Source organism: Cryptomeria japonica, chromosome 5 (assembly GCF_030272615.1).
Source record: "Cryptomeria japonica chromosome 5, Sugi_1.0, whole genome shotgun sequence".
NCBI classification, from domain to species: domain Eukaryota; kingdom Viridiplantae; phylum Streptophyta; class Pinopsida; order Cupressales; family Cupressaceae; genus Cryptomeria; species Cryptomeria japonica.
In genome coordinates this window covers 381,235,048-381,262,618 of record NC_081409.1, presented here as the reverse complement: position 1 = coordinate 381,262,618, position 27,571 = coordinate 381,235,048, and the positions used below count along the sequence as shown (strand labels likewise).

Genomic DNA, 27,571 nt, shown 5'->3' with positions numbered 1-27,571 from the left:
AATTATTTTTATATTGATGTTTCAGATCACACTGTATTCTCCATCATTAAGATGAAGATGTGATTGAATTGCAGATTAGAGCTCTTAATTTCACCAACTCTCTTACATGCACAAAATGCCAGATGGGCCTACTTACAAAGGAACAGTTAATTATTTTTTAATCAATAGCTAGTAGTTAAAACTAGCCATTACAAAAAATTGTTATGACTTTCTTATTTGTTGTTTCCATGAGCGGCTTAGATTCAATCTTTTGTCCCTGCCCACATCATATGAATGTTTAGCAAGCTCCATTGATTTTTTCAGCTGTTGTCAAAGTCGTCCTCAGTAATTACAGCCTTTTCAGGACAAACATGGTGTTTGCTCAGACCTAGGTGTTATGTCGAAGTCAAACTTTCCACCTTATTTGGATGAATGTCTGCACTATGTTTTAGATGAGTTGCCCTGCCTGTCTCTTCCACATAAGGTCTGCACACAAGCACTAAATGCGGTATACTCCATTGAGGAGCTTTGCTTCCAAAATACAATAGAGCTCATTCAGGAACTTTGATTCCAAAAAATCATTGGAGTCTCGAAAGCACAATTACAAAGTTTGGAAATCTGTGTACAAAATCGGGAAACCCTGAATTCTTGAAGAAATTTGGGAAGCTTAGTGAGAGGAAACAATTATATATATAATATATGTATAAGTATATATTTTTAATGTGTATGTCTAAAATTAAATGTTATTCATACACACATACAGAGATGTGTTTATAGATCTATATTTATACGTGTATGTATGTTTATATAGTAGATGTATGTACATACACACTCTTAATTCATATAATGTAGTGTGTATGTAGGTGCATACAGGTATATATGTAAATTTTTAATTGTTGGGGTGAGCAGAACATGTCAGATTCAGAGAAGAAACTTTATTTTGAAAAAATAATAATAAATATCTAGATTTGATCATACCAATTTGGTATTTCTGAAAAATCTTAATCTGATAGGGTTCTGGTAATCATTCTTGAGAATCCTTTGAATAAAAGCAGTCTTAATCTTCCTGCAGTCAAGATTTTGATAAGCTTTGTTTGAAATCTTGTCAATGCATACTACTACTACCAAGGTAGATCTTTTGAATCTTATATTGGGGTTCTTTTTGGACCCCAACCTTGAAACCAAAGCATGATCACATTTCAAAGGCTTATAGATTTCATATCCAAAACAACAAGAGGTTGTCTAACATGTTGCCATATGCCACAGCATCCTGACGCCTTAACCTTGAAACCAAAGCATGATCACATTTTAAAGGCTTATAGATTTCATATCCAAAACAACAAGAGGTTGTCTAACATGTTGCCATATGCCACAGCATCCTGACCATACAAGCCTCAAGGGCTAATAACAGTTCAGAAGGAGACAAAGAAAGCTAAAATATCCAAGATGATCCCTACTACAGCCTATCACCTTAGTCTCAGCATTCTTTACAATCCAAAGCTTGACCATTTGCCTCCACATACTTCACCCAACTTGAAGTAGTAAAATCATGAATGCTCTCCATATTTTCTTACAGCAAGCTTGGATGAGATGTAAACCTTATATCAAAGCTGATCTCCTTTTGACAATGAGTACTGTGAAGAAAACCGCCACAGAAGATAGGCATCAAGAAGTCACTGCCACCTCCACATAACTGCGCTTGTGACTGACATGCAGACCAACAAGGACTCTTCTAGCATTTCTGTAGTGGGCTCTCAAAACTGCCAACCCCTTGTGCACTATCTCCAACTCTTCCATATTGCAATCCCTTCCATTTTTTTTACTGCCAGTATAAGGGAAGGTTGTGGCCCATCCTTTGGTGCCACCTCCACCATGTGCCCAAATTATGACCAGAGAAAAAGCTGCATTGAACACAACCTAATCTCTACATCAGGCACATACTCCACAAGATTAGTTATGAAATCTCCTCTAATTTCTACCTTTGGCCTATTAACAACGAACATTCACATCCCACCAAGCATGACTTGGGATTCCTAGGATAAAATATGCATCATCTTCTTGTTTAAGAAGTTAGACTGTCATTTATTCTTCTCTTTGCCTAAGCTCCTTTTGCTAGTGATGCCAACTTACAATCTTGCTAATCCTTTGTTTGCAAACAACAAGAGTATAAGCACAAGAAACAAACCATAAAAGTACTGCACATACACCATACATCCATATCAATAAGATATGACAAATTGCCACACACAACCACTAAGCACAAGACTTCTAGTGCTCTTCTTGTAAGTTTGGAAAATGGGTTCACTAGTTTATGGATGAAAACTATGAATCAAACCCATTTATCACACATTACCGTTATCACAAAAGCTTGCACCCTTGCTGAGCTATCAACTCAACAACCTTGTGAAACATGGAAACAACCCCAAAGTGTGGGACCTTGCGCAAGGGGGTTGAGTCTCCGGAGAAGGCCGACTTCCTTCTCAATCCAGGTGTAGGTGTTGAACCAACTCAACACTTCAAAACTTACTCCTAAGCCTATCCTAACAACTTGCAGAGGAAAAAGGAAGACAAAAATGCTTAAAATGAAAGGAGGTGATGCACCAAGATAAAAGATGTTTCTCTCCCCACCCGAAATGGCACAAAGAATCAACTGAAATACTTGTTGTGACCATTTCACACATCGCCCCATCAAAATGGGGACCCCTTCTTGGTTTTAGGTCTTGTTTTCTCTTTTCCTAGCTTTTCTCTGCTTGTTAGATGTTTTGGGTGAATTAGTGGTGGCCTAGGTCGGGTAAGTTAGGGTTTTTTCCACAGAGCTTGCCTGGGGTTATTTTTTAGGTCAAAATTGAACTAAGCTTGGGGAAAATCATTTGTTCTGTGCCTAGAGCCCTAGAGCCCTGATGTAATTTTAGCAGGATCTTGCCTTAGAAAGCTGGAGAATGTTTATTTTGCAAAGAGGTTTTGAAGAGTTTGAGTCAGGATGAGTCAAGGTTGCGTGTTGTTAGGCCAGAGTCTTGTCTTCTGTTGAGTCAGAGTCAATTGGATGAAGCAAGTGATCAAAGTGTAGGCATGAGGGATAGCATGAACAAGCTTGGAAGGATGTAACTATAAAGAATTTGAGACAAAAGGAGAAATTCGCTCCTGACCCTTCCAAAGGGTCCAGAGCGAATTTCCTCATATCTATTTTCTTAGTCCTAATTTGCATCACAAACTTTGCTCCCATGACATCTTTGAAGGGGATAAATGCACTTGGAACGAGAGGCGATGAAGAAATTGAGTCTAAGCATCAATTTCGCTCCTGACCCTTCCAAAGGGTCCAGGGCGAAATCCTTTGAGAAGACCTAATTTGTTATCAAAAGGCAAATGGACTTGATTAAGATGAAGGAAAGACCTAAAAAAAACCAAGTCTAAGAGCAAAATTGAGGGGAAAATGAGAAGATTGAGCTTAAAACCTCAATTTCACTCTAGACCCTTCCAAAGGGTCCAGAATGAATTTCCTAATACCTCCCTTTCTGGTCCTAATTTGTATAAAGACTTTGTGCTTTTGGCATGATCAAGAAAGAATTGATGTATTCAACAAAGCAAAGTGATGAAAAGGTCAAGAAATTAAGCATAATTGCAAATTTTGCTCCTGACCCTTCCAGAGGGTCCAGAGCGAAATTTATTTAAGCACCTGACCCTTCTAGAGGGTCCAGAGCGAAAATTCCCAAAAGACCTAATTCTTCACCTAAGTCATTGAATGTTTGGGCAAATTTGCAAGATTAGGGAAGGAAAAGGATCAAAGATCAAGTTAGAACAAAGCCAAGTGAAAATGAAGTCAATTTGAGCCAAGAAGAGCAATTTCGCTCCTGACCCTTCCAAAGGGTCCAGAGCGAATTTCTTCGTAAGGCATTATACCTTGCCCAAAACTATGAACTAATCCTTGTTCCATGCATTTTTGAAAGCAAAACACTTGTTTTGATAGGGAAAGGTTGGAAATGAAGTCAATTTGAGCCTGAAACATGAATTTCGCTCCTGACCCTTCCAAAGGGCCCATAGTGAAATCCTTAAACGTTGAAAAGAACATCACCTTAGAGCAAGTTGTCTTGAGTATGACGAGGTAAAAGTCAAAGGGACGAGTCCAAGGCAAGTTGAGTGTGAATTGAGACAAGAAAAGAAAAATTCGCTCCTGACCCTTCCAAAGGGTCCAGAGCGAAATTCATCCAAGCTCCTGATCCTCTCAAGGGGTCCAGAGCGAAATTCTTAGCTAGACTCTCAATTTCACCTAGGTGCACTAAGGCAACCTTGTTTTGATAAGAAATGGACTTGATCATGGTAAAGAGAGATTGGATAAGACAAGTTTGAGATGATTTGAGAGAAAAGGAAATGTAAAAATGAGCGTAAGGAAGAATTTCGCTCCTGACCCTTCCAAAGGGTCCAGAGCGAAATTCTTAAAAACCTCTAATTTGCTCATGTTTGAGATCAAGATTTGGATTCCTAAGGCATTGGTGGAGAGAAGATTCATATATACTTGACTTGAGAAGCAATTTGGAGCAAGGAAATGATAGAATTGAGACTTAATCATGAATTTCGCTCCTGACCCTTCCACAGGGTCCAAAGCGAAATCCTTTGAACTCCCTATTTTCACCTTGTTTTAAGCTAGGCAAGAGTCTAGTTGTGTGATCATGATGGGAGGAGGTTTGAAAGGTTAAGTTCAAAGGTGAGAAATGATGAAATGTGAGGTAAATTGAGCAAAAATCGCTCCTGACCCTTCCAAAGGGTTCAGAGCAAATTTTCATCCTTGCTCTCAAAATCCAGCTTCTTATCATCTTCCTTACTTGGCTTGGATGGAACTTTTGATTCCTCTTGAGATGCCTTCTTGTGCTTAATATTAGTGTCTTCATGATTGTGCTTTCCCTTAGAGGTAGAAAACTCCATGTGGTGTGCTCTCTTAATGGCATCGGTAAGAGTAGGGTGGCTCAGTCATCCCTTTCCACAAAAAGAACAACCAATCTGTGCTCTAAAATGTTGGTGACCATAATTGAAAGCTTATGAAATTGCGACACATATGCATCAACTGAAACTACTTTTTTCAAATTAACTAACTCACAAAAGTGTAATTTGGGATCTTTCTTATCAAACCTGTCAATCAAATGTGAAGTGATGTTGGCATATGAAGTGATGTGAGTATGTCCCAAGGTGACCAATCCATGGTACCGCCACTCATGTGCTTCGCCATCTAAGTGAAGAGTAGCATACTTGATTGCTTTTGATTCTGCCATCAGACTCAACTTAAAGTATGTATCCAACTTCTGCACCCATGACAAGTAGTGCATCGGCTAGATCCATCAAAGTTTGGAATGGACAACTTGACCACCTTCTGCTGCAAATCTTTGCTATGGCCTTGACCTCCCTCATTCCTGTGCCTGTTCTTGTATTTGATGGTGCAAAAATTTGCTAAATACATCGCGGCATGAAATTCATCACCAAGTGGTTCATACTCCCTTCGATTGTCTTCAAAAGTTTCACCACCTTCTTGCTGCTGTACTGCTCCTCTAGGTTCTGCTAAAAATGTGGGCATTAATGGCCTGGTAGTTGTTCTACTTGCTGCCCTAGAAGTTTGACTTCCTTCACCTTTCTCATTTTGGCCACTTGCTTGCCGCTCACTTCGGCTGTCTGTTCATTGCTCACTTTGCCTCCCTTGGTTATTGTTGTTCATTAATTCTATCGATTGTTATAGTTTCAACTATTTGGTGTTGTCCTCTTGCTAAATCACTTAGCATTGCTCAAAGACTTGGATCAGTCTGTGGATGTTCATCACCCATTGCACCTTTTGAATCAGAATTGGATAATTGCGCTCGCTACCTTCTTCTCTGATAAGTGATGTATGCAGCCTTCCCAACTCATAAATCATTAACCAAACAGGCTGGTAGGGTCAAAGCTCTGATACCACTGTGAAGACCCCTAAGAACTTCCCAGTTCACCTTCTCATTTTATTTTATTTCTCATTATACAATGTTTGAGTACTGCTGTGCTTTGCATTTCAGACTTGCCAGTTTTACATGGTTTATGTGTCACGATATACAAAATGCAAGATAAAGAGCAATAATTGAATCGAGTAACAGAATATCAAACTAAGTGATATGATGTATTGCAAGCAATAGTCAGACACACATTTTGCCAACATCTACCATAAGTATCAGATAATTCCAGGATATGATTTCATTATTTCTAAAAGGTTTGAATTGAAACATAGATTAACTGGAAGGCACCTTTTTATAGCATTGGAAGACTTGATTCAAGTAATAATGTTCAACTCTGAATTTGGAAGGAAGGCCGATAGTCACTCACTTTAGGAAGCGATAATACATTCATAGTGTTGAAAGGCACTATCAACAATCGATGGGTATTACCAATGTGAGCTGTTTCAAGGTCTTCCAACAAATGATGGTGATAGTTGGCCAATAGAGAGTCACACAACTCCAGTTATACCCACACAACTTAGCAATGAAGATTTTCTCAGCACTTAACAACATGCGCTATGCTAATTGTATACATAGACTGCCATAATGATTACTTGTCCACCATATTCAGATGTGCATCACAATTTATCTCCATAGACTGCAGTGTTCGTGGCTTTGGTTCAGCAGAGAGTCACACAGCTCCAATTATATCCACACAACTTAGCAATAAAGATTTTCTCAGCATTCAACAACATGTGCTATGCTAACTGTATACATAGACTGCCATAATGATTACTTGTCCGCCATATATAATTGCGCATCATAATTTATCTCCATACAGTGTTGATGGCTTTGGTTCCAACTATAGGCCCGATTTGCATAAACTCATAGTCACATGGAACCGTCGAACAATAATATGCACCCAGAACCGTCGAACAATAATATGCACCCAGATAATAATATATCATACATACAACTGGAAACTCACGGCTGTACTGTCTCATATAAGTTGCGATTCATATTCTTATATTGGTGTTAAATATCAAATGATAATAATCTTTTCTGAATTGGCTCTTTTCAATAACATTTGCAATACTCCTTCAAGCCCAAATGTGAATTCCGTCACTACTCCATCCTTTAGAAAGAGTTAGGTTTTCGTCAAACCCTTTTGTCAATTTTATGAAGGTTTTCATCCTCAGAAATCTGCTTCAAACAAAGCTTCATAAATCCAATCATATCAAATCCATAAGCATGCCTGACTACACCCAACGAGCCTCTTTATAAAGAACTATAGGAAACATCTAGAAGATTGGGTTAATTTAATATTTGTCACAGCTGGAGAAATTTATTTGATAAAGTGATTTATTTTATTATTTTATTGTTTTCACTTTATTTTTAATTAAATAAATAAATTTAAGTCATCCTTTTGAAATAAAAATATTGTTTGGACAACTTAATCAATTAATTTAATTAAGTCAGTTTATAAAAATTTGGGGAAGTTGCATATTATAATTGTAAATCTGAAATAATCAAAATTCTAAAACAACATTTTCAATTAATTGGGAGTATAAAATATTTATTTTAAGCAAAAAAATGAAATTCTAGAACGGGACATTACACTAATGGTTACAGATGGGACTTTCGGAGATTGAAAATTGTTTAGGAATTCAAACTTGAGCATGGTCCATTTGAATTGTGTAAATGACACTCCTCAATGAACCATTTAAAAGCTTCATCTCTCAAATTCCAAATAAAGACATAATTTAATTTGATTGTGTTTGATATACAATCTCCTCTTTGTAGATTTTGTAAAATATAGATGCTCTTTGGCCTCCTTGGTGTCTTTCCCAAAATGGGAAGATTAGTTTGGTTTACGACTGTTTGGTCTTGTTGGAGCAAATGGTTTCTATGATTTATCTTTGTGTTTTTTTGGTTTTTTGCTACCTTCCTTATATTTTCTCTTTTGTTTCAATTCAGAATCCTTTAGTCCTTTTTTTAGCTCTCGATCACTTCTAACCTTATCTATAGGTGCTTTAGTTGTAAAGAAATCTTTTCTTAAGATCTCTTTGCACACACTTATAAGTTTGTTCTCTACTTCTCTTTTCATTCCTTGTTCTTCCTCCTTTTGGATGGTTTTACCATAAACGTATCTTGTAGAGATCTTCTCGCCTCACTTGGCATAGGGGGCTCATTTCCTTGTGTCTCTTGACCTTTGGGGATGTGCCTTTTATAATTTGTCATTAGTTAATAAATTTACTTTATTCAAATTCTTTGTTTCTTTTTGCTTCAAATGATTTCAATATTTCCTTATATATTAGATTTTGAAATTTTCTTCTACAACTTTGCTTCCTCTCGTGTTTCTTCTTTGGAACTCAAAGTCTTTCTCTTCGCAAATTATAATACTTACTAATTTCAGTTTTCAAATGATTAGCATTTCACAAATTGGATTAACAATTTCTGAAATCCTTTTGTAATTGTCACCTTTAGATGTGATAACTTTGGATCAATGGGAGTTAAAAAGCACGTAAATTGGCTAATCTCTCCTACTTATAAGCCTTTGTTGTTCAAGTCTTCCAATCCAGTCAATTCTTCATATTCCTTTATTTGTTTTTCCATCCATATCAAATTTTCTTTGGCCTTCTGTATTAGGGTTATTGGCCGCTTTGGTTCTTCAATATAATCAACTTTTCTTTGGCTTTCTTATTAGGGTTACCGATTGCTCTTGTTCTTCAATATTCATGAGTGTCATATTGTTTGATGATTTTTCTTACTTGGACTTGTTTGGGTTTTCTACAACAACTCTCTTGGTGTGCTTTGTTGGTGCTTCACGCAGCTTCTCAATTCTCATGATTTGTTTTAACCTCTTTTCCCGAGTGAGGATCAGCTTGCTTCCTCATAAGCCATTTTGATCTCCACAACTCTATATCTCAACTTCTTGTAATCACCTTTTGCCATTGATGGTTTAATTTTTTTTCTTATTCATCCCCAAAAGCTTACACTAGATTTGACTCAGTATTTGCATCCTTTTAGGATGCCTCCCCCATTTTAGTGTCACCCCTAGGCACTTAACTGCCTTAAGGGATATGACCTAATCTATGCTAATGCTTATAATTGCAATTGCTTATGTTGGCATCTATAATCACTTTTCCTTGTGGCCTCACTTAGCACAACTCTTACCCTAGGTTTGGTCCTTTCCTTCGCCATCAAACTAACATTTCAACAACAGACCAAGTGTTGACATGAAAAAGCAGAGTAGCTGTCTAAATATATCTAAGCAAGAGTTGTATTTACCTCAATGTGATGCATAATAAAAAAGATCAGATTATATGTGATAAGATTATAGAATAAAACAAAAGAAAATGCACATGCATCCATACATCATTTGCACATTCATAGGATATAATCTAGTATTCTTCATGTTCTCATTACATACTTTTTGTGTAAACTCATTTATATTCTATTCCAAAATCATTGAAATAGGTTTAACTTGTTTCTTCAAGGATTAAAGCACCTAAATTTATACGTAACATTAAAAACACAAAAATGCAATTTAAATTATTAGAATAATTAATTCTTTTTAGTTAGTTACCTTTAGTTGTTCTATTATTGGTCATTTAGTTTGTCATATAATTTTTTTTGTTTGTTTAATTAAGTTTAACTACTGCTAGACGGATTTAGCTTCTTAGTTATTTTGCTTTTTAGCTTTTTAGCTTTTTAGTTTCAATTAAATGATTTGTTCTTTTTTTAGAACATCGTCTTGTAAACCTCTATATATACGTTGTATATTCGTAAATATAATCATTCAATTATTTTTCATGGTATCAGAGCGGGTTGATGGGATTTTTTTACGATTTGGACGAATTTTTGTAAGGTGAAATTTTCAAAGCTCGCGTTTTTGCAGATCGTGGTTTTTGTTGGATGAATTTTTTTTTGGTGGATTTTTTCTGTAGATTTGTGCTTGTTGCATGTTTGTTTTTGGGTGTGATTTTTGGCTAGGGTTTTCGACATTTTCTCTTTATTTTGTGCGAACCCACATCGTTTGTTCTCTCCTGTTCGTGCACACTTCTTTGCAAGCCCGCATTAGGGTTTTCTTTCTGAAGGTGCTGCTTTTCTCAGAATATTATTCTGAAGCCGAGCATCTGTTTTTTTGGTGAACTTGTGTCGTTTTACCTTTGCAATTCATGTTGGCTCTGTGCGGCAGTCAGCGTTTTTAAACGATCTCTTTTCGTGTTTTCTACTCCGTGAAGGTTCTTTATTGAGTTTTTTGGCGCGAAGTTTCAGTGACCCAGCGAGTGGGTGTGTTTTGCGTGTCTATTTGTGCACTTGTGGGTGATTTTTTTGCGTTGCTCAGACGTTTTCTTCTCTCATTGCTAAAGCCGCCAATGTTTTTTTATTTTATTTTGTGGCTCAAGGGTTTTAGGTCGCATTTTTCGCTTATCTTTGTTTTTTCACAAAATCGTGTTTTTTTTTTTTCGGCGACGGGCTTTTGGTTTAGCTCGTGATTTGGGCTTTAAAAATCATGGGTGTTGTGCGTGCGAAGGGAAAGCTTCTTCTCACGATGGAAGTCTTGGTTTTTATTATTTTTTTGGGTTTTCCACAATTAAGGACAAAAATTATTTGCGGGGTTTTGTCCCTTGAAAAAAAATATTTTTTAGATTTTCCTGTTCGGGTTTTTATAGTTTTTCCCTTCAAAATTTATTTATTTTAGGTTTCATAATTTTGGCCTTAAACAAATTATTTTCTTGGTTTTGTTATTTTTTTCCACAAAAATTATCTTTCTAGGTTTTCTGGTTTTTTTGCCATAAAAATCATGGGAGAGTTTTTACGATTTTTTCCTTAAAAATTGTTTGTGGGTTTTCATGATTTTTTCCTCAAAAATTGTTCATAGGGTGTATAATTTTTCCTTAAAAATTATCATTTGTAATTCGTGAAATTTGCGTTGGATTTTTGGTTATCTGGTTTTACCTTTTTTCCATAAAAAACGGTGATATGTAAATCCCGCTTTCAAGGTTTGACGGTTTTTTTCCACAAAAATTGTGGTTTGTTCTAGTCAGTTTTGGGTCGCACCTGGAGTTGTTGGGCGAACATCTGCAACTGTGGTATCTTGCAGTCTGTTTTGGAGTTGATGGAGCAAATAGTGCTCAATACTCTTCTACAAAATTTTTTCCGTTTTTTGCTAAAATCGTGTTTGTTACCCTCTTCCTCAAAATCATGGTCTTAGGTTTTTTTGCTTTTGTAACTCCCATGTGACGGTTTTGTAATTCACGTGTGAGGGTTACATCAGCCGGACGGAATGAGCTTTTCTTGGTAATTGACACTTTGTAGATCCTGGGAGGGTCTTTGCAGCAGTAGAGTGTTCTTGCATTTGTGATCAAAAGACCTGTAGTGTCTTCTATAGGGTAGTTAGTTGATGCAATGACCTTTAAGGGAGGGTATTACCTTAAGTTTTTCTATTAATGGTCATTTAGTTCGTCATTTAATTCTTTTAGTTTGTTTAATTAAGTTTAACTACTGCTTCTTTTATTAGAAGACAGAGTTAGCTTTATAGTTATTTTGCTTTGTAATCTTTTTAGTTTCACTTAAATAGTTTGTTCTTTTTTTAGAACATTCATAGGGTATAATCTAGCCTTACATATTCTTCATATTCTCATTGCATACTTTTTGTGTAAACTTATTTATATTTAATTCCAAAATCATTGAAATAGGTTTAAGTTGTTTCTTCAAGGATTAAAGCACCTAAATTTTTACGTAGCAACGTAAATTACATGAATGAATAGTGTATTTTATCCATTTTAAATGTATTTCACCTAAATAGAAACTATGTTAATTCCCTGAATGGAAATATGACGCTTTGCTTTTGAAATGAGGAAAACTGGAAAAACATTTACAAAATTTGGAAAATGAGTTGAGAACTACTTGGACTTAACAAGAATCTAGTAAATGAATTAGAAAGTGATTACAATATTGATGCTAGTGCAATTCCTAGATGACAGTGGCACATGCTATAGCATCCAAATACGTTGTAGTCCTCTTAATTCACATAATAAATGCAAAGTTCGAGAAACTAGAACACAACACAAATAACCAGTAATGAAATCTAGTAATGGGAATGTAGAAGATAAGAAATTAATCCAAATTTCTCAAAATGTGATCTACAGGCTAAATTAACTAACAATAGAGAGATATCAAGGGAGAAGGAATATGAAACCTTTGTGCGATAGAGCCACCAAAAATTGCCTGTTGCTGAAATAGGCAGAAGGGGTGTGACTACTTTGGAGCTTTCTAATGTGGTCAAGACCTTACTATGGTCTTTTGACCTCTATGGGTAGTCAATGTGGTCAAGCCCTTAATATAACCATTTTGATATTGCAAGGATGGATGAGATGATAGTGGTACAAATATGGTTTTGAAGAAGAGCATACGGAGCTTGTCTCTAGACAACAGGCAGAAGGGGTGTGACTACTTTGGAGCTTGCTAATGTGGTCGAGACCTTACTATGGTCTTTTGACCTCTATGGGTAGTCAATGTGATCAAAAGCCCTTTATATAACCATCTTGAAATTGCAAGGATGGAAGAGATGATAGTGGTACAAATATGGTTTTGAAGAAGAGCATATGAAGATTGTCTCTAGATAAAATAATGACATTTTTTTGCAATCAAATAAAAATCTGCAAACAGTTTTGAATCTTTTCCAGTTTACTCTGATTTTGATTTGTCATTAACTAATTACTATTGTGTATGAAACTTACAAATTTTTATGATTAATTTCATGGACTGCATGTACAAAGCTTAGAAAGTTCCCTGATTTAAAGCAAGCTTCAACAAGTCTTTTCTTACAAGTGGAAATCTTTCTACTTAAGAAATTATAAGAATTTAGAGTCTCTAAGTTAATTTGTTTTCCAAGACTAGCACACCATCTTCATGCCCTCTAGAAAGCTCTAGAGGCCCGCTCATTTGTGAAGGTTCTGCTATTGAGTGCATAGATGAAAATTTCTGCACCTTTTTCAAAGACTCGCGAGTACTCGCGGGTCTTTCATCACTGCGAGTAACTCGCAGACGAGTTATTTTGAAACTCTCTGCGATTTTTTTGTGCTTTAAATCGCCAAAACTTGAACGGAATTGGGGTAAGACTCGTCAGTAAAAAACGGAAAAAAAACAAACTTGCGAAAACCTAATCTTTAACCCACTTTTCAACCCGTTACAGAGACATTTTTGGGTGTTTAGCGCAAAGCCCGATAACTATATACTTCTCCTTAATAGCATCGATTTATTTCATAAGAATAATGTATGCAACGTTAATCAATATAAAACTCATCAAATGCACAACCATTTCTTGCCTAATATTGACACTCACTTTTTTATAATTAAAATTTGAAACAAAATATAACAATCATTTTTAATTTTTTATGCATAATCCACTTGTTTTTTGGTTTATGCTATGTATTGAACTCAAACTTTGATTTATATATCATGGAAATCAGTTTATGTTCTATAAATTTGGTGTAAATGTGTGTTTTTGAATAATATTAAAAAAAAATGTATTTTCAAATGTTCAATAAAGTTGTTGAGTTATTCCCCGAGTTTTAAAAAAAATTTGGGCTTGCCGAGTCATTGGCGAGTCTGAGTTTTTCAACTATGATTAAGTGAAAGCATCATTTCTACTCATTTTGAACATAGTAAAAATGCGTGCATCAAGGTCAGAATGGTCTTCTTGTTTGTTAGCTAGCTCCAGGCCTGCTCAATTGTAGAAGTCCTGATTTTCAAGGAATACTTGTTGAATTTTGCAACACAAGCACCTGCAAGATCAAACGGCAAACAAGAACACCTTCCACAAATGAGAGCTGCACAAATGAATGCTATATTACTCAAAAACAAAGAATACAAAATTAATTACAATTGTACAATGATGTGCTTATAAAGAAAGTACAAAGTTAAATTTAGGAGAACTAAAGTGCAAGCATGAGGAGCTAAATAAAGCTCAACTCTAGCTAAACTAGATACATAAAAGCTAAACTAAGTGCACAACTAAAATAAGCACTCTTAAGTGAACTAAAGTAAAAAAACATTACTAGTTGTGAAAAAAGCAACTAATAACTAAATATGCTCTAACACCTTTGCTTAAGTGAATTTAGGGTGAGTAAAAAAACTTTAAATGCATGAATGTCGAAATGGGTCCTAGTAACAAAATGCCTGATTAGGTACCCATGTACAAACCAATGAAGTCTCTCTAAGTGGAGAAAATGAGAAAAACCACGTGGGAAAAAATCCCTCTCAAAAAGCAAGGGATGCAATGTATGAAAAAAAGGTACTACATGTGACTAAGATGGAATCCAAGTACTGAATCATTCACATAAGTACAATCAAGATTCCCCCCATAGGAGAGAAAAGAAGAGACAATGTATCCCCCCCCATAATGAAGAAGCTTCAATGCCGAAGATGAAGGCTCGAGGACGAATGCTGATGAAGATCCAAGAGTGGCAAACCACGTTCCTCCCCTTAGGAAGAAACAAATCAAGTGGCCAAGGCTGAATCAACTCCATGGAAGGAGATGGAAGGAAAAGTCTCATGATGTGTGCCATGGAATCGAAATGTCTGAATCAAAAGACCCCAAATCAACTGAAGCAAATCCAAATTAGGCACTGAAGATTGAATGACAAGAATGCACAAACTGCCATATTCTCAGTCATGCCCCCAATGTTAGGAGTGTGTGATGTATCAAATAACCCTACAATACTTGGCAAGTACTCATCCCACTCCGCTGAAACTGGAAGGGAACAATCAACCTGCTGAACTAAATTGATCTCTTAAGAAGCAGAAGGTGGAGGAGGATCAACACAAGTCTCATGAACCACTGCGGATGATCAAAGCACACATAGGTTCAAGTGACCAAACCTCTCGTTAGATTTCTGATGTACTCTTGATGCATGAGAGATAGGACTAGTCAATGGAACTACATGTTCAATGGGAGCAAAATGTGATAATTCATACGATCGGGATGCATGATCAACATTGCCAACTCCAATAAGCTTTCTACTATGCAGATCTTTGATAAGCACTGAATCAAGGGTGAATTCAACTATTTTGCTTGCCCCACAATGAGTAATCTGGTAGATGGAAAGAAGGTTGGAAGATAATGCATGGACACAAAGAACATTATTGAATGTGCTACCATCAATTTCAATAGAACCACTCCCATTAACACTCATGTAAGTGTTATTACCCATCAAGATCTTTGGAAATTCATGATGTTGAAAAGAAGAGAACATACCCTTTGATGATGCCATATGATGTGAAGCTCCTAAATCTAGAAGCCACCTGGAGGATTGAGAATGTGTCGATGCAAAGAGAGCATGACCTTTCATCTTGTCTTCACCACGTGTCATAGATGAAGGCCCAAAATGTCCAAGTCTTGAAGTGGTGAAAGAGGATGCACTAGAAGGTGGTTGAATATTATTTCGAAGTTCTTTTAGCTCATCAATCTACTTTGCATAACATCTATGCTCAACATCGATGCTCATCATGTCCTGGCTTGGTGCAATAAGCACACTTAGGCTTTTCCTTCCTGGATGAAGACCTCTTGGAAGAGGTGGAAGAATTTGAATCATGTCCATGAGACTCTGAAGCTAGAGGCGGCTGAGTAGATTGTGTACCTTTGTTCTTCTGCTTCTGCTTTTGTTTCCTTGTAGATGTAGGAGTTTGAGCAACCAAGGCCTAAGATTTGGAACCAAAAACTGAATCAAGTTGTGATAGCTTGGCCTACTCAAGTGTCAAGCACTCACATAACACCTCAAATGAAGGTATAGTGAATGCAGTACCCAAAGCATCCATGGAATAGAATGATGAAACAAAGAACTGAAATTGGCCTCGAAGCTTGGACAAAATCAGGAAGATTCACTCCTTATCAGTCTTTTGCTTGCCACAACCCTATAATTGTGATTTGATGGATTTGAACTTCACTAGAAAGCCCTCAATGGAAGGAAACAAATTAGGTGTCAATGATGTCAAATTTGTCTTAAGCTGAAAACCCCCCAAAATTTGCTCAAATTTGAGGCCACATAGCCCTAGGAGTGGTGTAGGAATCAATATGGAACTAGCGACTATGTGCAACATGTAGAACAATCAAACCCATACCCTGATCCATCTTGTCCCTACGTTGAATGATCTCATACTCACTAGTCAAGTTGGGTTGGGTTTGATCTAAACAAGTCCATAAACCCCTAGACCAAAGCAATTTGATCATTGTAGTCTTTCAACTATGATAGTTAAGAGGGGTGATTTTTTCAATAGAAGGATCCGCCATTAAGATAGGGTTAGAGAAATACACGGATTTGAAAGATGATGATTCTACCCCCCCACAACAAAAAAAGCCCTTTTGCACTTGTATAAGCTAAGAAATCACAAAATGTAGAAATGACAAAAAACTGAGATCACTGAGTACCTGGTGAATATTCTAGGAAAAATGATTGTAGATCTGGATAGGGAACTTTGAAAGCTTTGTGACGATATGCGGAAGTAAAAAAACGAAGTCTGTTTGTCCAAGTTATGGCCTCAGAAGTGCAAACTAAAGGTTGACTTTGGAGGTCTGGTATGGAAAATTGGTGCAAAATCTGATCAAACCACCTACAAAATCGAATATCCCTCTGAACCAGCTTTCCAATGATATCTGGTTTGCCCGATTTTGACTCCGTATGACAAAGTTATGAGCAAAACATTGAAGATTGCTTTTTAGGGCTTGGAAGGCTTGATGAGACCCCAAAAATGAAAAACATCCGAAAAATAGCAACCATAAAATAGAAACTTGTTGAAAATGGAAACTTGACAAAAATGGAAACTTTTTGAAATTTTTTTGCAAAGAATTCCCTAATCTCTAATTTTGATAAATTGATAGGCGATTTTAGGGTTCTCAAGTCTCTTGAGCACAATGGTGACATCCGTTTTGCCCTCGGTGACATCTGTTTTCCCCTCGAAATTCGCGTCGATAAATGTGCCCTCAGCTAATTTGACCCCAAATTTCAATTGTTTGGATTTTGACGAAACGACAGTCAATCTTTGGGTTTTTTGACATTGCAGATGCGATTGTGATGCCCATTTTGCTTCAAAGTTGATATAAAATTGGCCCACCTCAAAATCCACAAAAAGAAATATATGACCCTGCAACGCTTCTGAGCAAAGAAACTCTCAAAACTTGAGAAGGGGCTTGCCAAATCCACGCTTTGATACCATGTTGAAGTTTCAAAGCTATTTAAAAATTGAGCTCTGATACCATGTTGAATTTTGCAACACAAGCTCCAGTAAGATGCAACACAAGCTCTAGTAAGATCAAACGGCAAACAAGGACACCTTTCACAAATGAGATTTGCACAAATGAATGTTATATTTTTGAAAAGCAAAGAATACAAAATGAATTACAATTGTACAATGAGGTGCTTATAAAGAAAGCACAAAGCTAAAGTGCAAGCATGAGGAGCTAAATAAAACTGAACTCTAGCTTAACTAGATGCATAAAAGCTAAACTAGGTGCACAACTAAAATAAGCAGTCCTAAGTGAACTTAAGTGAAAAAGATTAACTAGTTAAAAAAGCAACTAATAGCTAAATATGCTCTAACAATACTACCTACGTATGTAACAGTTCCACAATGGTGTGCTAATAGTGGAAGCTTTTGTACTCATCTCTTTTATGTTTTTTAATTAGAAACATTTACTCCATAATATTTGCTTTTCCATGTTTATCTGCTTGTTTTTTACCCACTTGAACTTAGAAATATACTTGATGGGCATAATTTCATGTTTCAGGAAGATTGATAGAGAGGAATTCAGGAAGGTGATGAACTTGATGCGAACTAAACACAGGCAAGGAGCTGCTCATCGTGATGGTTGTCGCACAGGGTTTAAAGTTGTGGAATCTGTAGAGAATGGAGGACTTCTGAAATTTTTCTTTGGAAAGGATGGGAGTAGTCGGCTCCAGCTTGAGGAGTTCAAGAAGTTTATTAGAGATTTGCATGACGAAGTAAGTGTCCATCCTTAACATTCTTAAGCTAATAACATATCACATCTGAAATTTAGTTTCAGGTATCAAAATTAATTTCTTTTGCCAAGTGTATATTTCCTTTAGGATGAAGTGAACATTGTTTGAAACATAAAGAATAATAGAATACTACTAAATTATAAACAGATCAGGCTTACAGTTGTAATAAAGTCACCTTAGTGGCAAGTTTTATTTCTATTTTTTTAAGTTCACTTTTTGGTTTTATGCGAGTCATATAATGTTTATCCATTTGGGTGGTTTCATTCTCCAATCTCTATATAAGGAGATGAAACTCATTCTCCTTATTTAATAGAATATTAGAATATTGTATTCTATTAATTTTTGCAATAAAGGATGCTGTCAGTTTAATAAGGGTTTCTTCTGTGTTCAAAATATTTTAGTGTATCTCTTTTTAATGGTTGTAGCTATGTAGTAGTGATTTGAGAATTGAAGACTTTTATTTGTGTGAAATATGATACAGGACTTAATAAAAGTAAGAGATTATTGTTGAACTTTGTAGAATACTCTCCAAAATACTACATATGATCTAGAGGCTCGTACACGGGAATAATTGGCAGTGAACTAAAAACAAGCAAATTATTCCTAGTGAGGCACAACAATTAAATGTTGACATACAAACCTACAATATTATTCTTTATTATTTCTTTTCATCTTAAACATGCTGCCCCCAATTTGTTATCATGAATGGGATGATGAATTGTAAAATTTTTCAGATTGCAATCAAAGTTTGTGAATGCGACAGTTGAAAGCTGTCTCCAAACAGAACCGATGTTTTAGGTCTCTTCAGGAAAAATTTGTTGATCATGCTGCAGTTTACATTTATTGCTAATATATCCTTAAACAAAGTCAATAATATGGAAAGGCATCCTATTTTTCTGTTTTTTTTTAATTGTTTGCTGTTTTTTCACTTTTATCGAATAGAGGTCTTTATTTATTTTTATAATAAACATCTGTTGATTATAAAACAGAAAATAAATATATTACACTGAAATCTATATTTTTAAGAAATTCTGTGTGATAAATTTTGATCACAAAAAATGTGATCTGAACTAGCAGTTTGTGTCTAGTGATATCCTTTCATGTGGCATTGGGAAAATAGTACCACATGAAATGTTTAATAGAAGCACTTACATAATGAGAATGTCATGTACAATTGACTTAATCGATTTTTCTTTGTTTTCCATTATTGGGGTATACTATTTTTCAGAAATCCTTAAATTACTGTGTGGTCCACAAGTGAGATACATTTATATATCCACCCACCAACCCAACCACCCACCCACTCATATCCATGGTGATAGTGAAAGGTATCAATAAAGGTGCAAGAGTAACATCTATCTCCATAGGTGCAAAAAGAGCAACAATCAAGTGAATGAGAAGCAGGCTTTGCACAGGGGATTTTTGGTGCTCCCTTAAGCCAAAATGTCTTGCAAACTAAATAATAGTGGAAAATTTGAGTGCCTAGGTTTGCTCTCTTCCAAGAGCTTTTGTCAGGATATTGACTGTTTGCTCTTGTATCTGGACAATATATCAATTTGAATCTACTGTCTTTCACATTATTCTGATTCAAATGGAATTTGGTGTTGATGTGCTTGGTTTGGCTGTGAAATATTGGGTTTCTTGGCATTTTGATTGCAGAAGTGTTGTTGACCATGCATGGTGTTGATTAAAACCATTTTTCGTGCAAATCCTCAAGATTACTCTTGAACATAAAGAAGACTAATTGAACATGGAATGGAAACTAAATCACATATTGAAGACACGGGTTGATGAGACACACTTGCTGGAAAGATAGATTGTCTACTTAATTGAGAGATTCTATATCAGTACCACGAAGTAGGACTGATCTATAGTCATGTCACTTTCATACTTATCCTTTTTGGAAAAGCAAATGCAAGTGTTAACATAAACATTAAATCTACCGAGGTCATGCATTTACCTTATGATAGTTGTAACCCATAGCCTTTGGACATCTTGTTGTAATTTCTATATAATATATATGCACAGTCAGAATGAAATCAATGAAATTTTGTTAATTTGTGTGTGCAATCAGTTAAATTCTCTATTGAACTCTAATGTTAGATAATATGGTTCTGTAATGTATATGATGAATACTTTATATGCGAATAATTGAAATTTCCCATTTAAAAAGAATCCTTAATTTTTTTATTGCTGGCCCTTGCCGTCCCTTAAGGAAAGGCCTTCCATTCCATTCCATACTGTCCAGAAATGCATCCCCTGCCATCTCTGTCCTGGAAACTCGGTGGAACATAGGTATTACAAGAGAGATAAATCGTTCTGTAGGAATATTTCATTTATAGCACAAAGCTAGGAAGAGAAATTGATTTCTCATGTGTACATTGGAGGATTATAGCTGGAGGTATGAATAGTCATTATTTGTGCATAACTTTTGCCAGTTGATATGCATTAATGATTATTTTGTATTGAAATGGTTCACCTCGATGTTATGACAATTATGATACATCACTGTTAAAAATATACAAATGCAGTGTGTATTTACTGTTTTCTTGTTGGGCATTGCTCATATGATGCATCACTGTTTGAACTTTGAACAAAGGTTGAAAATCTACTTTCTGTGACAATTGAACTATGTGCGCATATCCGTTTTCCTTGTACAGAAACTTATAATTTACTAATTGAATGTGGATTGCTTGTCAGATAATACGCTTAGAGTTTGAGCATTATGACTATCAATCAATTGGTACCATATCAGCTAAAGATTTTGCACTGTCCATGGTTGCTGCTGCTGATATGAAACGTATAAATCAGTATTTGGATCGTGTTGATGATATGAGCAATGACCCTGCTCTGAATAACATACGTATTACACGTGATGTATGCTTCTTTCTTGTGGACATCCCAATTATATTAATTTCTTATCTTGTGGGTATATGGAGGAGGATTCGCCCCTCTTCACATATCATCATGCATTGTTTCCTGTGTCATTACAGGAATACTGGAGCTTTGTTAAGTTACGCAGGAAACTACGTCCTTTAGCATTGGCCATGTATACCTATGGAAAAGTCTATGGCTCATTGACAAAGGCAGATTTTCAACGAGCAGCAGAACATGTAGTTTACTGATTTTAAATCTGTTAAATTTTGCTTGCTTTTTCTAATACATCCATTACAATTATGCACGTTCTTTGAGATACTCTTTTATACCTTGAGCTAAAGTTTGTGGTAAGCATTGGATTGTGCAGGTGTGTAAGGTTGAGATTACGAACAATTTAGTGGATATCATATTTCATATTTTTGACTCAAGCAAAGATGGGAACCTTTCTATAGATGAATTTTTGGGGGTACTAGACCGTCGGGAATGGGATATCGCATATCCTAGAGAATCTGGCATTATTCACTTGCTGACTTGTTGGTGGGACTGTACAAAAGATTGTCATTCGAAATGGTCGTGTTCATGATTCAAAGAAATGTGGTTGGTTTGGATTGAGGATTTCTGCAATTAAGTTTGATTACAGTCAACAGGTGGTGGAATTTGCCACAATAAGCATCACAATGAAATTCGACAATCCGACAATCAAATGCTTGAGGGTAGAGCATCCTTTCCTTCCGTTTACTTCTTATATGGCATGTTCATAATGTGTGTGGTCACTCAAGGTGTTGTTCTAATTGCAGCTTTTGCGGTGTACATAGTGGGCTTGACTGGACTTAGATTCGAGAGACCTATTCATGGTGTCTAGGAGGAAAGATACTGCTTGACACATGAGGTGGAAGCAAGGTAGTAGCCTCGCAAAAAATGAGAGGTGCTAATGTAACAAGATGAATCTTTGCAGCATCAATTCTATAAAATTTGGGGAGACGCGACTTTTTGTTTGCGTACTTAATTAGCCTAGCTGAAGGTGACATCAACCTAGGAAGGATTTGATGCCTGCCTTATTCAATAGGGAAACTTTTCTGTATAATAATTTTTATTTAACTTTATATTCATAGGATTTTTATTTAACTTTATATACATAGGAAAAGATAAGTAATTGTGATGTCTTACTTTAACTTTATGTACAAAGGAAAAGATTAAGGAATTGTGACATCCTTTGGGTTTCAACTTCGTACAGGAAACACTCGACACGGGAAACCTCCATTTGTTGATTCTCAAGTGTTTAGCATTTAAAAGGAAATGAATAATCGCATTACAGTTTATTAGCTCATGTTGTTTAAGCCTATGTTGAAATCAATAAAATCGTTATTGAGAATAGACTAAAATTTCTTTCTATTTTTTAAATAGATATATTTAAGATATTTATAGGAAATGAATAACCATATTAAAGTTTTTTAGTTCTTCAAATCTACCAGCCTGATAAATCCATCTCCTAGCAAATAGACCAAACATTAATATTGTCGTGTTAAGTGGGGCATGACATGATTCTGTTCATATACTTAAATTTAAATTATAAAAATAATTTTTAAGTAAATAAAATATTTTTTTATTGATATTTCAAGTATTGGGATACTATATTTATTGAAGAGTTATTTTATTTTATGAAAAATTATTTAATATTTTTATTTTTTCTTGTGTTATTGTAGTGTTCTAAATTGCGCCTAGTGCATTTATGATACTTACACATGGCGCCTAGTGCATTTATAATGATTCTATGATCAAAATTATATCATTTTGGCATCTTGGGCTCTTAAGACTGTCTCGAAATGCCTTGAAACCCCCTTTGCGCCTATTTTTGGATGGATAGAAGCGCGACGCGGGGACGTCCGCGCGTCGTGCTAACGTCCCTAAAAGATGGTAGAATTTCGAATCTGACAGAGAGTCGAAAGCTAGCCGATGCGTGTCCTTTGGCTCGCGTTTCGCCATAATGGCTCTCTGTGCCTCTTCCGAGTTTAAGAACCCTTCCTAGCTCATTTTGAAGGGTTCCCATCTTGGGTTCTTGGCTCTTGGCTCTTATTGCGCTCTTGATATCATATTGTTCTCTTCATGCTCTTGGACATGGACTCTACCAATATCAAGCTACAACCATCTTGTGGAAACTCCTACCAACAAACGCTATTGCGGGCTTTGTCACACTCATATCTTCAACAAAGAAGGGTTTGGCTTCACACCTTGTCTTCTCTTTTATATATTTTATTTACATGTAATGAGTCGTTTGCATTGTTGATTGTATCTATCATCTAGGTGCATTCATTATCTCTCACACTTCCAATATTTTCAATATTCAATGCATGCAATAGGGGTTTGCTTTCGTTAAGTGTAACATAGTTTCTATTTGCATATTTTCCAATTTTCCAATTTACCAAGTTTTTAATTTATTTTTCCAATCTATCTATTTGGCTGTCCGTGTCAGTGGAAACACCTAAACAAGGGTTTGACTGAGGCAAGCCCTATACAGCTCCAACAATTTTCCCCATTCTAGTGTGTGCAGGTGATAGACAGATTCCGCGCACAGGGAACCATATGCAGACTTGTTCTTGGGATTTTCTCTGTTTGCGGGTCGTACGAACGACAGCGTGCTGCGCGGTCCAAAATTCGAGAGCTCTTCGACTGGAAGGCATAATATGCTTTCAATATTGTATCATTATGTAAACTCGATTTTTTGTGTATTTATTGCTCCTCCGTTATAATTCCGTGCTTTAGTTAGTTTAGTTATTTGTTATCCATTGGCTCACCTTAGCGCCAGTTTGAAGAGGTAGCAGCGGATTGATTTGCCTTCTAAGATTCATCATCTTGGAGGGGGCAAATTTCCTCCCCTACAATTATCATTGTAGTTCAAATAAGTAATTAAAATAATTTAAGATTGATAACAACATGGATTGTAATACATGAGCATTACAATGTTAACAAGAGGTGGAGTGTAAAGAGCAAGTAGAGATGGTAGCGGGTTGGAGAAAGATGGCAGTGCTGAAAGTGACAGAGATGGCATGAATGATCTAGGACAGATAGTTGGTTTTCGAACCTTTGCTAGAGCTGTCGTGGGCGCAATATCTGAGAGCAATTGTGCGGTTTCTTATGACCCATCGCCTCAGGTGGACCCAGGTAAGAAATTGACTTTCAACAATGGTTTGAACTTTCCCCAAGGGGATCCGCGTGATGCCAGGGGCCCTGTTAACAATGCACAGGATGGCTCCACTTTGGGGCCCAGTGTCGGTGACTCTGTTTCTAGCAGAAACATTCAGAATTTAAGTTTGAATTTGGGCGGGAAAGAGGTTGGGGAAAAAAATCTTGGGCTTCTCTCTTTGGAGTCAAGCCAAATGGTAAATCCTCTTTTCCACTTGTAAAGGTTTCTTCTGATACTAGTAGTGGTTGTGTTTCAATATCGGTTCCAGACTTGGCGATTGACCACAACATTTCCCTAGTGGCATTATCTTTGGTTGGGAAGTTTATGGGTCCAAGGCCAAATATCAAAACTGTTAGAGAGTTTGTGAGAAAGAAATGGCGTTTGAAAGGGCAAGTGGAGGTTGTTGCTTTGCCTAAAGTTTTTTTCTCCTTCTCATTCTCATGCAAAGAGGACATTTCAGTAGTCCACTGTGGAGGGCCTTGGGTTATTGGCAAGTCATCGTTGATTTAAAAAAAATGGGCTCCTAATGGTCTTGATTCTAAAAACTTCTATGAAGTTTTCTAGTTTGAGTCAGGGTTCCTGGGCTCCCCATGGAATTTTGGAATGATGTGTTTAGAGGAATTGCAAGCTCTTTCGGGGAGCTATTATCGATAGATCAAGTGACTGTTGCTAGGAAGAGGTTGGTCTTCGCTAAGATCTGTGTGAGTATTGTTCAATCCATTAATCTCCCCTCTTCGATTGAGATTCTCTCTAAGTTAGGGAAATGGGTTCAACTGATTGAATTTGAGACCCTTCCTTTTGTGCGTTTCAACTGTAAAAAATCGGGTCATTGGGCAAAAAATTGTTCGAACAATGCCACGAAACCAAAAGGCAAGGCAAAAAAAGTCTGGAAAGTTAAGAATGATCCTCCAGAAGGAAAAATCCCTTAGGAACCTCATGGTACCAAGGAAGCGGTGGCTGGTAATAGTTCTACCCTTGATGGTGAAGAGCATCTAATGGAGGCAAAGAAAAATGCCCAACTTGAAGGAAAATTTTTGGAGGCGATTTATGGTGAAAAAGGGGAAGAGATTGTTTGGGATTCTCTTCAGAAGGAAGATAATGTCCGTAGGTCTGTTGAAAAGTAGGATCATAGAGAAGAAACTCATCATGAGGTGATCCTTGACTCTCCCATCCTGTCTTCGGAGGAAGCTTTGAATAGCTAGAGTGAGAATGTGTCTCAAGACTCAAATGAAACTACCAGCTATGTCAAATCGACTTTCTCCTCGGATGGCCAGGATGTTTTGGGGAATGCTATTCAACCTACCACCGAGGAGCACATCCATAGTTTAATGCCGGAAAAGGAAATAAATGGAAAGCTTAAAGAGAGAAATTATGATTCGGGCAAAGAGAATTTGAGTGTGGAAGAAACGGATTACGATGAGGACAGTGGGTTCTCTACAACCATCAGAAAGAAAAGTACTAAGAAAAAACAAGCTCCTGGAATGTCTACAAGGAACAAAACAAGAGTTGATGTGGGGCCGAGAGGAAGCGTTGGGAGAAAATCTTTTAGATGGCATAGAGAGCAAGATAGTAGCCAAGACATTGCAAATGGGATACAACGTACTATCCTTGAGATTTGTAAGAACCTAACTCCAGGTAAGCAATGAAGATAATGTCATGGAATATGCAAGGGCTAAATAGCTCTCAAAAACAATAAATTTTGCGTAATCTAATTAGAGATCATAAACCAGATATTGTTCTAGTTCAAGAGTAAAAAATGCCAAAGGATAGAGTGGAAATATTGAAGTTCTTCACCTCCAATGGTGTTCATGGTAACAACTCTGAGGGGGCTTCTGGAGGAATTGCCTCGTTCTGGAATCTTAACATTATTAGTGGTACTCCTATTTGGGAAGATTCTAATAATGTAGCTACTAAATTTCATCATGTTAGAGATAACTTTAGCTGGATTCTATCAAATATCTATGCCCTAAATGGTAAATCTGCAAGAAGAAAGTTCTAGAAGTCTTTGGTTGAATTTAGAGCCAAATACCCCAATGATATCTAGATTGTTATGGGAGATTTCAACACCTCGATCAATGATTCAGAAAAAATTGGTGGATCCCAAGTGAAGTTGGATAGTAAATTGGATCTCTTGGAGTTTATAAACAATCATGGCTTGATTGATATGGACCTTAAAGGTGCCTCCTTCACCTGGAGTAATCAAAGTGTTGGCAAGGATCTTATACAGGTCAGACTTGATCAAGCTCTAGTTTCTAATGATTTGTTGTGTCATTATTTGTGTTCTCTTTCAATGCTTTCAAGAACTGGTTTTGATCACTTTCCAATTAGTTTTGTTGTCGACTCCTTTTCAAAGAAAAGAAATCTCCCGTTTAGATTTGAGAAAATGTGGCTTTCTCATCCTTCTCTCCACGATAAAGTCAAAGAGTGGTGGAATCTTGGTATTAATGGTACAACCATGTTTAGAGTTGCAAAGAAGCTAGGAGAGGTTAAGAAGAATATCAGAAAATGGAACAAGGATTCGTTTGGGCACATATTCATCAATAAGACTGCTATCTAGATGGAGTTAAAAGAGATCTAAGACAAAATCCAAGAAGAAGGTTATAACGATGGTTATTTAGCTAGAGAAAATGATGCTCTCTCTAAATACCATGACATTTTACTAAGGAAGATGAATTTTGGAAGCAAAGGTCGAGAGCCATTTGGTTAGCTTTTGGTGATAGGAATACCAAGTTTTTCCACCTATCTACTATGAAACACCGAGCTTCCAATAGAATCAACTGCATTTTGAGAAATGACACCAAGTTTGAATCTGAGGAAGAAATTAGAGGTGAAGTGGTCCTGTACTTCAGTGAGCTCTTATCTATGATTCGAGATTGAATCCCGAGGCCCAACAATGTCTCATTGATTCCATTCTGTGCATACTTAATGATGAGCATAATAAAATGCTCTCGGCTATTCCTTCCAATCAAGAAATTAAAAAAGCTCTCTTTTCTTTTGGAGGCAATAAGGTTCCAGGTCCTGATGGTTTTCCAATGTTCTTTTTTCAAAATTTTTGGGACATTGTTGCTAATGATGTTTGTAACACTGTGAAGGAGTTTTTTGGTGCTAGGAGAATTTTAAAAGAGATTAATGCTACTTTCATCGTTCTTATCCCCAAAGTTCTTGGAGCAGATTCTTTTGATGCTTTTCGTCCCATCAGCCTTTGTAATTCCTTTTACAAGATTATATCCAGAGTGCTCACTTCCAGGTTGTTGTTTGCTCTTCCTCTTCTCATTTCTTCTCAACAATCTGGTTGTCCCTGGGAGACAAATCCTTGATTTGATTGTTACGGTGCATGAAAATATTCGCTCCCTTGTGGAATCCAAAAAACAAGGTTTTTCGCTGAAGCTAGATTTATCTAAAGCATATGATAGAACATACTGGAATTTTCTTTTGAAGGTCTTGGCGGCTTTTGGTTTTGGTAATAAGGTTTTGGAACTTATCTGACAATTGATTTCTACGACCAATATTGCTATTCTGGATAATGGTTCTCCTTCTCATTTCTTCCAATATTCTAGGGGGATACG

General features: G+C 36.4%; 1 protein-coding gene across 1 annotated transcript in view; it reads left to right on the top strand.

Annotated features, from left to right (window-relative positions):
• The window catches only part of LOC131060463 (calcium uptake protein, mitochondrial), a 74,012-nt gene extending 51,866 nt beyond the window's left edge, over window positions 1–22,146 (top strand). The window contains exons 6-10 of the mRNA XM_057993696.2: window positions 17,716–17,929; window positions 20,648–20,824; window positions 20,941–21,060; window positions 21,192–21,537; window positions 21,622–22,146. Of these exons, the coding sequence (XP_057849679.1) occupies window positions 17,716–17,929; window positions 20,648–20,824; window positions 20,941–21,060; window positions 21,192–21,407 (727 nt within the window). The 3' untranslated portion in view covers window positions 21,408–21,537; window positions 21,622–22,146. The remainder of the gene's footprint in view (window positions 1–17,715; window positions 17,930–20,647; window positions 20,825–20,940; window positions 21,061–21,191; window positions 21,538–21,621) is intronic.
• Window positions 22,147–27,571: the final 5,425 nt, after the last annotated feature.